The sequence below is a fragment of the Puma concolor genome, chromosome D2, assembly GCF_028749965.1.
Source record: "Puma concolor isolate L17-30 chromosome D2, mPumCon1.1.hap2, whole genome shotgun sequence".
Lineage (NCBI taxonomy): Eukaryota > Metazoa > Chordata > Mammalia > Carnivora > Felidae > Puma > Puma concolor.
Window position 1 is genome coordinate 68,334,682 of NC_141677.1, and position 16,086 is coordinate 68,350,767.

At 43.7% G+C, this 16,086-nt stretch overlaps 1 protein-coding gene across 5 annotated transcripts in view; it reads right to left on the reverse strand.

Moving 5' to 3' along the window:
- The window catches only part of XPNPEP1 (X-prolyl aminopeptidase 1), a 59,760-nt gene extending 44,034 nt beyond the window's left edge, over positions 1-15,726 (reverse strand). Inside the window, exons 1-2 of one of the 5 annotated variants that reach the window (XM_086680822.1) lie at positions 15,576-15,726; positions 4,307-4,395 (exon numbers count right to left, since the gene is read on the reverse strand). In XM_086680822.1, coding sequence (XP_086536948.1) covers positions 4,307-4,395; positions 15,576-15,607 — 121 coding nt within the window. In that variant the 5' untranslated portion in view covers positions 15,608-15,726. Of the gene's footprint in view, positions 1-4,306; positions 4,396-15,482; positions 15,506-15,575 lie in introns of those variants that run through there. The other 4 variants (XM_086680824.1, XM_086680823.1, XM_086680825.1 and 1 more) reach the window with 4 other exon arrangements.
- Between the last annotated feature and the right edge of the window lie 360 nt (positions 15,727-16,086).

The window sequence follows — 16,086 nt, forward strand, 5'->3', positions numbered from 1 at the left end:
TATACATCCAGCTACCGAAGGTCATCATGGTTGCTTCCAAGTTGTGGCTGTTGTGTATGAAGCTGCCATAAACATCCATGTACAGGTTTTTGCATGGACTTAAGTTTCCAACTCCTTCGGGTAAATACCAAGGAGAATGACCACTGGATCCTAAGGTAAGAATACATTTGGTTTTGTAAGATACTGCCAAACTTGTCTTCAAAGTGGCTATACCATTTTGCACTCCCACCATTAATGAATGAAAGTTCCTGCTGCTCTACTCCCTCACCAACATTTGGTGTCTCCAGTGTTTTGTATTTTGCCAACCATTTTTTAAACAAATAAAAAATATTTTACTTAACTATACATGTCCTAACATACAATGTTGGAAGTAATGAAGAGTGACAATGGAGCCATTATACGACCAGTATGGTCAAGGACTGACAGCCTGACTCAGTGTGGCTTGAACTCTGCTAGATGTGGATATGTTTAGGTTTGTCTTCCACATTTTTATCTGCTTCTTCTCCATCATCACCAGCATCTGGGGCTACAGAAGTCTCAGTCATTACAGTTACCTCCAATAGACTCCCCTGTGAGGTACCATGTTGATCTTGGGACTCACTGAAGAGGTGCTCCATTCTTAATTTGCCAGGGTAGCATCGACCACCGGCACCAGGGCTCCATCTCAGGAGTCTCCACAGGACAGCAAGTACTTAATGACAGAGTCACTGGAAACAGTCCTATTCACAATTCAAACATTCCCATGTTCCTTGCATTATAGCTGCCTCTGAATACTTTTCAGAGAGTCATCCTTTCCTTTGGTCTAATCTGTTTAACCTGTAATTTCTCTTCTATCTAAGAAGGATCATAATTATCTGATCCAACCTAAGTTTATATGTCAACACCTCCACTGGGTTCAAAATGAAGCCTACTGCAACCTTGTAAGCTTGCCAGCATCTGAAACTTTACTGTGACATCTTTCAGGGGCTTCAAACCATATTTCTGAGCAAGTTGACATTAAAAAGAGTCAAATCAAAATGCAGACTTCCTCAGAGCAGTATTTCCACCTTGGCCACACAACAGAACTACCTGGGGGACTTCTAATTTAATTAGTCTGGAGTACAGCCTGGGCATCTGGAATTTTAAAAAAAGCAAATACATGATAGCAGCCAATGTATTTTCTTTCAAGATCTTCAATTTCCTTATAGGATTTGGCTTCTATTTGGGCACATTCTGACTTAAAGATTTTGATGGCACTGACTGGGAGTTTATAGCACTGACCAGAGTACATATCAACCTTATCAGTCACTGACTTCATCAATAAAGTCAACAGAACTAACGGCAAGCACAAAATCCTCAATTCCAAACTGAAAATCAGCACAGGCAAAATGGAACTGGCCAAGGACATCCTCTGCCTCATGGTCACCATAACCTGCCTCCTCACCACCAGATTCTGACCTTCATCACCATCTCTGCCTCATCCTCACCTTTCCCCTCTTGACCGGCCTCCTCGGAAACATCAGCACCGCAGGCCTTACTCTACTCCACATCCCGCACTTCCCTACACAATGCCACCTGCCGTCACCACCTTCCCTGCTCCCTTCTCTTCCTTCACATTTGGTTGGTGTCCTTGGTCAGATGCAGCCACTTCTTTGTCACCCATATCAGACACAAAGAAAGCGCTCCCCAGACCGCAACCCACAGTCAGGACATGGTAAGTGGCAGCGGCAGCCACAGCAAAGGTGAAGAAGATAGTGATAGGCAATGACTAAAGCAATGGGCTGGGGCATTGGAGGCGGCTTCCAGGCACCAAGATGGCTGGAGCAGCTGTGGCCGCAAGCACAACAGGCCCTGAAAGCAATTGAATGGGTGTGCAGCTAGCCGAGGAGGGGACGAAGCTTACAGAATTACAAGACCCAGCCATGGAGGTGGCAGCACTTGAAAACGCGGCCAAGATGGAGGAGATGAGTGTCTCGGCTGGTTACCCTCGCCAGGTGACTTTTATGAGGGTTAGATAGGTTACTATATACAAAGCACTTAGAAACAGTGTCGCACACACAGTAAATGTTATGTGTGTGCAATTAATAGAGAGAGATACACATTAACTAACTACGAAGGCAATGTGATAAATAGCGCAACAGGCGTATATATTGCTTCTCCCTAAGAGAGGGACCATGCCATCCTCATTCCTGAATCCGTGTATCTAGCCCACCACCTAACACATACATATGCTCACTCAAAGATGGCTGAGTCAAGGTCACAACTTTATGTCATGATCTTTTATCAACCAGACTCAGTATAACCAACAGCAATGAATCTTCAGTGAAAGAAGAAAGCTAGGATCTTAGATGTCATATTACAGCATCTGCTCACTCCACATTCCATTACTTTTAGAAATTTAGAAGCAGCCAAGAGTTAATCAGGGTGTGCAGGGAAGAAAGAAGCCAAGAGCAACAAGCCTAGACCATGATGTAACATTAGCCCATACGCTGCCAGGTATTTTTAAATCATGCTTTAAAGAGAATGACTCACTTAAAAGTCTCTTGTACATGCGGGCCTGCTTTTAGAAATAAGTTTCTAAACCTTCAGCCTTTATCATAAACAAAACTTCACTGCTTAGAAGTACATGAAAAGCACACCATATTTACCTCACTGGGTGGCTAGAAGAATTTAACTTGACATCATGTGTTAGAGCACCATGCACAGCATCTAATACATTATAAAAGCTCAAGGAATATTACTTGAGTCTGGATCTGAAGCACCAGCTGGGTTTCCTACACGCCTTGTTGTAAGAATAGAAGGGGCTGGTTTACTCCGATTTCAGCATCTTAACACATGCAAAGATGCCAGGCTGCTCTTCCAGCATCAACAGCTTTAGAGGCAGTGGTTTCCTTCTCTGTCTCACTGCGGAGTGAGGACTGAGGGCTTTACACACATTAGTGGTTAGTTCTCACAATAACCCTCCAAGGGAGGTTTCGCTATTCCCATTTTATAAAGGAACAGGAGTTAAATACTTGCCCCAGACAACTGGATCATCAGGCACCAAGACCCAATATCTATCTAATTCCCAAGTCTATGCTCTACTATAACATATTATCTAGAGGACATAATAGAGGCTCTCTTCAAAGTATTCTAAGACCAATGGAGTCAAACAAGTGGGTTCTAGTCTCCAGCTGGGATCAGCAACCTCAGACAACTGATGTTCCCTGGACCTCTCTTTCTTCATACATAATAAAGAGAAGTTCTCTTTAAACTCTAAATTTGATCATTCGACCACTTTTTCCCTTTACTTACTTATTTCTCATTCCTTCTTCCTTCTTCCTCCCCTCCTTCTTAATGTGACCCAAAATGTGTTGGATACATTTATCTATATTTTTAAAGAAAAGGGACCTAACTGCATGCAATGATAGCACTGCTCTTCCAAAGAGAGACCAGTCACGGCTTATGTGCTTCAGGTGATCAATTTTTTTCAGTCAACTAAAAGGAAATGCTGTGGTTCTCCTGGGTGGTCCTCAGAAAAGCGTTAGCTTTCAAGGGATAGAAATGCACTTAAATACCACTTTTCAGAATTCAGGATTCTGGCAACCCAACAATATAATCAGCCAGTTCTGGGAAGACAGTATGGTTCCAGAAATTTCTCCCAAAAAGATTTTCCTGAATGTACATTCAATGTATACAGTAGAGTACTATACTATAAACTTTTCTCATTTCATAATCTTAAGACAAAAATTGGAGGCCACTCTCTAAGGTAGTCAATTAAAGTTTACAATAGAGAGTAGAAAAACCAGAAGAGGCCATTTCCAAAAAATAACCTATCTCCTCTTCCACCACCACCCAATCCCCAGAAACAGGAAATACAAAAACTAAAATTCTCTAATGTGTTACCTAAAAAAGTGGTAAATATAGACAGAAATAGTAACCAACTATCCAGAAGCCAAAAGACAAAATGGTTTTTAATTTCCACATATATATCTACCCAATTAGTCCCAACCATGAGCAATTATTAATCCTTTACCCCCTCTTCTCTCCCACTTGGAGTTAGAGTATGGGGACCTAAAATTCTTTTGAGGGGTGCCTGGGTAGCTCAGTCGGTTGGGCGTCCGACTTCAGCTCAGGTCATGATCTCACAGTTTGTGAGTTCGAACCCCGCGTCAGGCTCTGTGCTGACAGCTCAGAGCCTGGAGCCTGCTTCGGATTCTGTGTCTCCTTCTCTCTCTGCCCCTCCCCAACTTGTGCTCTCTGTCTCTCAAAAAATAAATAAATGTAAAAAAAATTTTTTTTTAATTCTTTTGAGATGTTCCATCTAATTAATAGGCAAAATTATTACCTGTTTCCGTGCCTGGGTCACCAGAGTATGCCACCTCGTTAGGCTCAATTATTCTTAAATTTTTCAGCTGAAAATCCTGGTGATTCGCCCTTAAGAAGAGAAAGAACAGGATATTGCAGACTTTGACCATAGGATATGTGGCAAGGCTTATTTAGAGAGGATATCTACTTGACTTAGCAATTTTCCTTCATGAGTCAGAAGGACTCTCACCCCGATATCAAAACGAAATTAAGTAAAAGTTTCAGATAAAACCTGCAGCTAAAACAGCACCATAGCAGGCAAACCTTCTCAGATCTAACCTCTTAATTCATGAATTCTCTTCAGTTATGTCTAATCCCTAACTAGTCTAAAAAGATTTTATTGGCAACAACTCTATTTTTCACATGTACAAATTCTATTTGGTTTGTTTGGGGTTTTGTTTGTTTGTTTGTTTGTTTTTAGAGAGAGAGGGCAGGAGAGAACAGAAGGAGAGAAAGAGAATCTTAAGCAGGCTCCACGCTCACCATGGAGCCCAATCCCATGACCCTGGGATCATGACCTGAGCCAAAATCAAGAGTCAGACACTCAATGACTGAGCCACCCAGGCACTCCTGGGTTTTGTTCTGTTTTGTTTTTTAATTTGCCTGCTCTTTCTTCATGGTGTGCCATTCTTTCACTATGGTTTCTATTCCTTCTCTTAACTTCAATTACTTGGGGCCCTTATTTTAGAATTCATTTCAGACTTAGAAGGTCTTATAACCAACTAACCTTTGACAAAGCAGGAAAGAATATCCAATGGAAAAAATACAGTCTCTTCAGCAAACAGTGTTGGGAAAACTGGACAGCGACATGCAAAAGAATGAACCTGGACCCCTTTCTTACACCACACACAAAAATAAACTCAAAATGGATGAAAGACCTAAACATAAGACAGGAAACCATTGAAATCCTAGAGGAGAAAGCAGGCAAAAAACCTCCTTGACCTCAGTTGCAGCAACTTCTTACTCAACACGTCTCTGGAGGCAAGGGAAACAAAAGCAAAAATGAACTACTGGGACCTCATCAAGATAAAAAGCTTCTGCACAGCCAAGGAAACAATCAGCAAAACTAAAAAGCAACCAATGGAATGGAAGAAGATATTTGCAAATGACATGTCAGACAAAGGGTTAGTATCCAAAATCTGTAAAGAACTTCTCAAACTCAACACCCAAAAAACAAAGCATCCAGTGAAGAAATGGGCAAAAGACATGAACAGACACTTCTCCAAAGAAGACATCCAGATGGCCAACCAACACATGAAAAAATGCTCAACATTACTAATAATCAGGGAACTACAAATCAAACCCACAATGAGATACCACTTCACACCTGTCAGAATGGCTAACATTAACAACTCGGGCAACAACTCAGATGTTGGCGAGGATGCAGAGAAAAAGGATCTCTTTCGCACTACTGGTGGGAATGCAAACTGGTGCAGCCACTCTGGAAAACAGTATGGAGGTTTCTCAAAAAGTTAAAAATAGAACTACCCTACAACCCAGAAACTGCACTACTAGGTATTTACCCAAAGGACACAGGAATGCTGTTTCAAAGGGGCACATGCATACCAATGTTTATAGCAGCACTATCGACAATAGCCAAAGTATGGAAAGAGCCCAAATGTCCATCGATGGATGAATGGATAAAGAAGATGTGGTATATATATACAATGGAGTATTACTAGGCAATCAAAAAGAATGAAGGCTTGCCATTTGCAACAACATGGATGGAACTAGAGTGTATTATGCTAAGAGAAATTGGTCAGTCAGAGAGAGACAAATAACATATGACTTCTCATGTGTGAAATTTAAGATACAAACAGACGAACATCAAGGAAGGGAAGCAAAAATAATATTAAAAACAGGGAGAGAGATAAACCATAAGAGACTCTTTAATAGAACAAACTGAGGATTGCTGGAGGCATCTTGGGTGGGGGGATGAGCTAAATGGGCAAGGGGCATTAAGGAGGACACTTGCTGGGATGAGCACTGGGTGTTATATGTAAGTGATGAATCACTAAATTCTATATAATGATTCTGAAACCATTATTACACTACATGTTAACTAACTTGGAGGTAAACTTTAAAAAATTAAAAATTAAATTAAAAAAAGAAGGTCTTGGGATAGTAAACTTCAAGTTTGCTGGGCCTGCTGGCTCCCTCTTAGTAAGTTATTCCTTGTGTGTTTTGTAATCTTTTATTAAGAGCTTATCTTCAGTAGAAACTATTTTATCCGTGAAATGTCCTGGTTGTACCAGTACCACTGTCACTGTCGTTTGCTTATGAGACTAATCTCCACTTTAATTTCTTAGCTAGGAGATTTACACACAAATCTCCTATCCCCATCTAGGGATAGTCTGATGCCCTGGACCCCAGGTAAGAAGGCCTATAGAGTCTGATAACTTCCCCAGGCTCGGCTTACCAGCTACCATTTAAGCTTTAAGTTCCCCTAAATTTCTGGCACCTGACAATTTCTCTTTCTTTCAAGACTTTTCTATAATTGAGGCCCTACTCTAGACACAACAATGAACAAAACAGACAACATCTCTGACCTCAGGAGGTTTACGTGGGTAGGGGGATAGGGGCTCGAGGATGCAGAACGAAGAGGATCCAGGAGGCATTAGACACAAAACAAGAACACAGTCTGTCAGGGAGTTCTGTGAAGAAAAGTAAAGCGGGGCAAGGGGAAGAGTGTCAGAGAGGGAAAGGGAAAGGTCATTTTATATGGGGTTGCTAGGCAAGGTCTCTCTGCTAACAGATGACATTTTAGCAGTCCTAAAAAAAAAAAGGTGGGGCGCCTGGGTGGCGCAGTCGGTTAAGCGTCCAACTTCAGCCAGGTCACGATCTCGCGGTCCGTGAGTTCGAGCCCCGCGTCAGGCTCTGGGCTGATGGCTCAGAGCCTGGAGCCTGTTTCCGATTCTGTGTCTCCCTCTCTCTCTGCCCCTCCCCCATTCATGCTCTGTCTCTCTCTGTCCCAAAAATAAATAAACGTTGAAAAAAAATTTAAAAAAAAAAAAAAAAAAAAGGTGACAGATCAAGCCATGTGAAAGTCTGAGAACATTCTAGAGAAGGGGACTAGTAAGTGCAAAGTCCCTAAGGTAGGAGTATGCCTGGTATACATCGGAGAAAGCAAGGAGGCCAGTGTGGTGTGACCGTGTGTGCTGGCAGGTGGGGAGGTAAGTGGTTAGGAGACAAGAACAGAGGCAACAAGGAGCCTGCTGTAGGTCATACAAAGGGTTTGGATTTTATTCAGTTTTAAACTTAAAGGTAATTTTGCCATAATTTTACATTTTTATGTATTAGTAGAGGGACAGGAGCCCACATTAGCTCAATTCACCACATAGCCAGAACGAGAAGACCAGACATTTTCACCAATCTTTCCAGGCCTACTCTCTGATGGCTGCTACTTTAATCTTGTTGGACAGAATGAGACGTTCTTTATTGAGGATCATATATTCTTTCATTAAAAAGACGTCAATATTTCTTATAAATCTAAGTGCAAATATCCTCAGCAAAATACTAGCAAAACTGAATACATTAACATATAAAAAAGATCATATACCATCACCAAGTGGGATTTATCCCATAAATGCAAGATGGGTTCAACATACAAAAATTAATGTAATACACAGTATCAATAGAATAAAGAATAAAAGCTGCATGATGACATCAGAAGACACAGAAAAAGCATTTTGACAAAATCCAACACCTCTTCATGATAAAAGTACTCAGTAAACTAGAAGAGAAATTCTTCAACCTGATCAAGAATATTACAAAAATCCACAGCTAACATCATCTTTCTTTTTTTTTTTTTTTTAATTTTTTAATGTTTACTTATTTTGGGGAAAGAAAGAGACAGAGACAGAGTACGAGTAGGGGAGGGGCGGAGAGAGAGGGAGACACACAATCTGAAGCAGGCTCCAGGCCCTGAGCAAGTGTTTAGCACAGAGCCTAACGTGGGGCTTGAACCCATGAACTGCGAGATCATGACTTGAGCCAAAGTTGGACACTTAATCGACTGAGCCACCCAGGCGCCCCAACAGCTAACATCATCTTTAATGTTAAAAGGTTGAACACTTTCTATCTAAGATAAAGAACAGGACAAAGATGTCTAATCTTGCTACTTTAGTCAACACTATACTGGAGGTTCTATCCAGGGCAATTAGGCAAAAAAGTGAAATAGAAAGCATCAAGATAAGAAAAGAAGTAAAATTATCTCTACTTGCAAATAGCAGTATCTTCAATATAGAAAATCTTGAAGAACCTACACAACAAGAAGACTGCAATTAAGACTGCAGGATACCAAATCAATATACAGTAATTAATTGTATTTCTATATACTTGCAATGAACAATCCAAAAATAAAACTAAGAAAAGTTCATTTACAACAGCATCAAAAGAATGACTACCTAGGAATATATTTAACAAAACAGATGCAAAGCTTATACTCCGAAAACTACAAAACATTGTGAAAGAAATTAAAATAGACCTAAATAAATGGAAAGACATTCTATGTTCACGGATTGGAAGACTCAGTATTGTTAAAATTGCAATGCTCCCCCAAAATAATCTAGAGGTAAATCCCTATCAAATTTCAGCTAGCTTGTATGTGCAGAAATTGACAAGCAAATCCTAAAATTCATATGGAAATGCATGGAATCCAGAATAGCCACATCAATCTTGAAAAAGAACAACACCGGAGGATTCATCCTTCCTGATTTCAAAACTAATAAAACTACAGTAATCAAGACAGTGTGGTATTGGCATAAGGTATTGGCATATAGATCAATGAGACAGAATTAGTTCAGAAATAAACTCTCACACTTATTGCCAGTTTTTGACAACAGTGCCAAAACTATTCAATGGAGGGGAAAAAAAAAAAAAAAGAGTGTCTTCAACAAATAATGCTAGGACAACGGGGAATCCACATGCAAAAAAACGAAACTGAACCCCTACCCTCACACCAAAAATGAAAATTAACTTAAAATGGATCACAGACATAAATGTTTTCTTGGAAGAATACACAGGCACAAATCTGCCTGACCTTGGATTAGGCAATGATTTCTTAGATACGACGTCAAAAGTATAAGCAACCGAAGGAAACAGATACACTGGACTTTATTAAAGACTTTTTTACTTCAGAGGATACCATCAAGAAAGTGAAAAGACAGGGCACCTGGCTGGCTCAGTGGGTACAGCATGAGACTCTTGACCTCAGGGTCATGAGTTGAGCCCCACATTGGGTATGAAGGCTACTTAAAATAAAATGGTTAAAAAGAGAGAGAGAGAGAGAGAGAGAGAGAAAGTGAAAAGACAACTGATAAAATGAGAGAAAATATTTGCAACTCATATCTGATAAGAGGCTAACATCCAGAGTATTGCGAGACACCTGGGTGCCTCAGTCGGTTGAACACCCAACTCTTGATTTCTGCTCAGGGCGTGGGATAGAGCCCCGTGTCAGGCTCCACACGGAGTGTGGAGCCTATTTAAGAGTTTCTTGTGCCCTCTCCCTCTGCCCCCTCCCCTACTCACACTCTCTCTAAAATATAATAATAATAATAATAAATTAAAATAAAATAAATTTTAAAAAAGAACTATTGCAACTCAACAATAAAAAGGCCACCCCAGGGGCGCCTGGGTGGCTCGGTCGGTTAAGCGTCCGACTTCGGCTCAGGTCACGATCTCACGGTTTGTGAGTTCGAGCCCCGCGTTGGGCTCTGTGCTGACAGCTCAGAGCCTGGAGCCTGTTTCGGATTCTGTGTCTCCTTCTCTCTCTGCCCCTCCCCTGTTCATGCTCTGTCTCTCTCCGTCTCAAAAATAAATAAACGTTAAAAAAAAAAAAAAAAAAAAAAGGCCACCCAGGGGCACCTGGGTGGCTCAGTCAGTTAAGCAGCCAACATCGGCTCGGGTCATGATCTCACAGTTTGTGAGTTTGAACCCCACATCGGGCTCTGTGCTGAGTGGGGCTCTGTGCTGACAGTTCAAACCCTGAAGCCTGCTTTGGATTCTGTGTCTGCCTCTCTCTCTGACCCTCCCCTGCTTGCTCTCTCTCTCTCTCTCAAAAATAAATAAACATTTTAAAAAATTAAAACAAAAAAAGACAACCCAATTTTTTTTTTTTTTTTTGAGAGAGAGAGAGAAAGAGAATATACATGAGAGGAGCAGAGGGAGAGAATCCCAAGCAACCTTCACATCCATCGCAGAGCCCAATGTGGGGCTCGATCCCACAACAGTGAGATCACAACCTGAGCCGAAATCAAGAGTTGGATGCTGACCCAATTGAGCCACCCAGGCACCCCATGACAACCCAATTTTAAAATGGTCAAGGACATCTGAATAGACATTTTCGAACACACATTTTTCCTAAGAAGATATTCAAAGAGTGAATGAGCACATGAAAAGATTTTCAGTATCTTTATCTGTTAGAGAAATGCCAATCAAAATCACAATGAGATATAAGTTCACATCCACTAGGAAGGTTATAATCAAAAAGAACAGAAATAACAAGTGTAGGAAAGGATGTGAAAAAATTGGAACCCTCGGACATTGCTGGTGGGAATATAAAATGGTGTAGTGACTTTGGAAAACAGTCCAGTATTCCTCAAAAGGTTAAATATGGAATTATCCTATAACGGGGCGCCTGGTGGCTCAGTCAGTTGAGGGTCTGACCCCTGATCTCAGCTCAGGTCATGATCTCACGGTTCCTGGGCTAGAGCCCCCACATAGGGCTCTGCACTGACAGCTCGGAACCTGCTGGGATCCCCTCTCCCTCTCTCTCTCTCCTCTCCCCCACTCACATACACATGTACTCTCTCAACACTCTCTCTCAAAATTAACAAATAAACATTTAGTAAATAATAATAATTATTATCCTATGACCCAGCAATTCCACTCCTAGCTATGAAAAATTAAAAACACAAGCCCACATAAAAACTTGTATATGAATCTTCATAGCGGCATGTTCATAAAAGCCACAAAGTAGAAACAACCAAAATGTCCATCAACTGATGAAAGGATAAATACCTGGTCTACCCATACAATGGAATATTATTTGGCAATAAAAAGGAATCAAGTATTGATGACTTGGTACAGCACAGTAAACTCTGAAAACATTTTATGCTAAGTGAAAAAAGCTGGTCACAGAAGACCGTATGTTGTACGTCCAGAACAGGCAAATCCATAGAGACAGAAAGTAGATTGGCAACCGCCTACCAGTGGGGTGAAGTTGGAGAAAATGAGGAGCACCTACCAATGTGTACAGGATTTCCTCTGGCAAGGGGTAAGGATGTTCTAACACTGAGTGTAGTGTTGGTTGTACAACTCTAGGATTATTCGAAAAATCACTGAAATGTATGTTTTATTTCATTTTTTTAGTGTTTTATTTTATCTTTGAGAGAGACAGAGCGAGCGGCGGGGAGGGACAGAGAAAGAGGGAGACACAGAATCTGAAGCAGGCTCTGTGCTGTCGCAGAGAGCCCGACGCGGTGCTCGAACTCAAGAACCGCGAGATCATGACCTGAGTCGAAGTTGGACGCTTAACGAACTGAGCCACCCAGGTGCCCCAAAATGTATGTCTTAAATAGGTGAATAATGTGGTACATGAATTATATCTCAATAAAGCTGCTATAGTATTTTACAAGGTAAGAAACCTCTTTTTCTTGGACAGAGATCTATGTCACAGTCTCACCTGATTCCCCTTGACTTCATATACCCGTTTAGCAGATGGTGAGCCAAGGAAGTCAGTTTCTCTATACATTCAAAGTTAACTAATCAGGGCAAAGGACAAGAGGGCTGGAGGGAAGTGATTCAGAAGTAGCTCTATTCTTTCACTTTTTACAAGAGAAGGCACAAAGATAACTTGCCACAGGCCATACACTCAGTAGCTGCGAAGCCAAGACAAGAAGTCGGGTCTGACAGGCAAAGCTCACAGATTTTCAATTCAAGCTTGCTCTCTGAGCATCACTACCTCCACCTTCCTGGCAGGATCAAAGGGGCCACAAAGCAGCTAAACATTACAGTTGTTCTGTTCCTGTCACACCCTGGTGTCTGCAGGATCCAAGACCCAGCCACCCTTCACTTACCTGGACAGATACATTCTCAGGCTCTCAGTTGAAGCAGGGCTACCCTTAAATGTTAGAGGTACAATGCACTTCAGGGACCATCCAACTCAGCTCCCTCCTCTAGACAAAGGAACTGAGAAACAGAGACCAAATGACTTGCTCAAAGCCTCACAGCTAGCTGGGTGACAGAGCTAGTCTAGAACTACAGTCCAGGCCTCCCAACTTCCAACACAGAGCTTCCTCGACTTATACGTTCTCAACATCGTGATGTGCCAAGAGGTGGGTAAGGGGAAAAATCGTGCAGAGAACTTCCCGTTCAATCTTCGCATAAGATGGGAGGGGCACATCTTTCTCCCATTGTATAAAGAAACGCCGGCAGGGTTGTGCTTACTCTCCCCCTTACCCGGGTCGGTGATGAGAATCACACACAATTATCATTCAGGATGGGACAAAACAAGGATCAAGATCCTGAATCACAACATGGGGCACCTGGGTGGCTCAGTCAATTAAGCATCCAGCTCTTGGTTACGGTTCAGGTCATGATGTCACGGTTCCTGGGTTCAAGCCCCGTGTCAGGCTCTGTGCTAATGGTGCGGGGCCTGTTTGGAGAATCTCTCCCTCTCTCTCTGCCCCGCCTCCGTGCCCTCGCCCTCTCTCTCTCTCTCTCTCTCTCTCTCTCTCTCTCTCTCTCTCTCTTCCTCTCTCTCTCTCAAAATAAATAAAATAAACTTGAAAAAAAAAAGATGCTCAATCACGTCTAATAAGGTAAGGGTAGACTGAAATAAGTTTTAAGATGCAGAAGTGGGAAATGTGGTCTTTTCCTACCCCAAATCCATCCCTCCCTCCTTCCTTTGGTCAAAGCACAGTGGTTTCCATCTAAGACAGTCTCATGTCCATTTTCCGTCCACAGAGTTGGTATGAATCTCATCCCCTCACCCACCAACTTCTGGGACCCACACCTGGGCAATCTATCCCTGTGATCACAACGACTAGTTCAGGGATAAACATTAGGTCAAGTCAGCCTACTGGAAATCAGATCTGGGATTTGTGCTCCAGCCATTAGGAAAGAAGTCTCTATTTCTGCTGGGGCTGCCAGCTTAGAACCATCATACCTCCCATAAGGACAAAGTCTGCCTGAGAACGAAGCCAACACTTAAGAAAACAGAGCCAAGATGGGAATGCAAGCTGGTGCAGCCACTCTGGAAAACAGTATGGAGGTTCCTCAAAAAACTAAAAATAGAACTACCCTACGACCCAGCAATTGCACTACTAGGCATTTATCCAAGGGATACAGGTGTGCTGTTTCGAAGGGACACATGCACCCCCATGTTTATAGCAGCACTATCAACGATAGCTAAAGTATGGAAAGAGCCCGAATGTCCATCGATGGATGAATGGATAAAGAAGATGTGGTATATACATACAATGGAGTATTACTCGGTAATCAAAAAGAATGAAATCTTGCCATTTGCAACTACATGGATGGAACTGGAGGGTATTATGCTAAGTGAAATTAGTCAGAGAAAGACAAAACTCATATGCCTTCACTCATATGAGGACTTTAAGAGAAAAAAACAGAAGAACATAAGGGAAGGGAAATAAAAATAATATAAAAACAGGGAGGCGGACGAAACAGAAGAGACTCATAAATATGGAGAACAGGGTTACTGGAGGGGCTGTGGGAGGGGGGATGGGCTAAATGGGTAAGAGGCACTAAGGAATCTACTCCTGAAATCATTGTTGCACTATATGCTAACTAATTTGGATGTAAATTTTAAAAAAGAAAAAAGAAAACTACGAAAAAAAAAAGAAAACAGAGCCAAGAGATACAAAAAAAAGAGGCCAAGTCTCATGCCAGTGTTGGTCTCCTGGACTGAGCTGCACTAGAAGACAGCTCAACCCCTTTTTTACCTAAATCAATTTTACCTGAAATGCAAGAAGTTCTCATTTTTACATTGAATAGCACTCAAATTCTGCCACTAGGGGAGGGGCCTGGGGCAAATGTCCCTTCTCAGTCTCTCAGTTGCCTTCTGCGTGTGGAGGCTTTGCCAACTGATGCCAAAAGACCCTTCTGCCCCTAAAATGTTGTGATTCTATAATCTAATCTTGGTCCTCAAAGCTACTTATGGGTCTAGGACCTAACTCACATTAACCTAACCCCATTTCCAGCACTTAACATACTGGCAACTCCTTCCACACCAGGTTTGCCACAAGGCCCCACATCCTTCCACAAGCCGGGTCTGCTTTTCTACTCATCCCAAGCATGCCATAGAAAGCCCAAGGCCAGGTCAAGGTCAGCTCTGGATCTGTCCACTCACAATCACAAGTACAAGCCATGGTCCGCGTTCAGCAAGTGGGACCGGCCATGCTGCCAGGTGTATTTAGTCAAGTCTCAACTGGTCTGAGGATGGCTGATCCCGTGTGCATGGCAGGGAATTTGGCTTCCGGCCTTTGTGATCTCTGAACGTTTCTCAGTCTCCCACTTTGTTAGCTGCTGTAATAAGTATACCCTGGTTGTGGGGGGAGTATAAACTGAAATGTGTTTGAGACCAGGAGATTATCCTTCTCACCTCCCTGTGCCCAGGGAGAGCCCAGGGCAGGTTACTGGTGGGATCTTTCTAGAGATTATGCCGAAGTATTCCCTTACACAGTCTCTGAAACCAATTGGGTGGGGATGGGCCTGCGGCTCCCCATCTTCGTGGCGGCTGCGATCAGTAAGGCGAATTGCCGGTATCAGTATTGTCAGGGTTGTAATTTGAGAATTATATTCCTCGGGAAGAGGGCGAGAGCAGGGGCTCTTCCACTTCCCAGGACACCTGGAGGCTCCTGGAGGGGCCAACTTCCTGCAACAGCCTAGGCCTTCCCGCTGGGCCAGGGGGAGAGGTGGGACACGGCCACCGCCCCTCCGACCCAGCGATGCCGCTCCGCGGACACGCTCAGCCGGGAACCGGGACCAGGCTGCCCGAGGGTGCCCGCAGCCCTCCTGAAACCAAACGGAACTTGCCCGGTTGCATGGCTCCCTCCCCCTGCTCCGGCTTGGGGGTCTCCCGAAAGCCAGGGCCCTCGCCGGACTGTGATGGGCCGCCTGACGCTTCTCACCCTCTAGTTCCAGCCCTCCGGGGTGCCACATGCGCGCCCGGCGCCCGGAATCACGCGCTGCCCAGACGCCGGCTCCCCGGCAGAGTCCCTCACCTTACTCGCGGTGCCTTTCTGGAGGCTGCCATTCGGCGGTGACGTGCCCCGGCCCACGTCAGGGGAGCGCAGACCAGCTGATCACCCTCGGAAGAGCAGGAAGGAGCGAGGCAGGCGCGCAGGCTGCAAGCGCGCGAGCCGAGGGGCCACGCCCCCTTCTGTGGCGTGCGCTCGCGCCGCGGCCCCGCCCGCCCGAGGGCCCCGCCCACAAGCCCGCAGCTCCAAGGCTTGCTGTCAGGGAGGCGGGAAGCAGGAAGTGTGTCCGGGTTTCCACCCCAGCAGGCCTTGCCTCTTCCCCTGCGGCGGGTTAAGGGGTGGAGGCCGTGCCACGGAGCATCATTTCTGTTGGTTTTTCTCGCCTTTTCCCAAAGAGGAAAAAAAAGGGGGCTTTGCAGGCTAAAGGGGCTGGGGCGCGTAGAGCTACCCTCCAGGGATGTTCCTGCCCTTAGGAGGGCAGAGAGGAGGGGAAACGAGGTCAGTTCCGATAGTACCGCTGCGGGGTCTCTCTGAG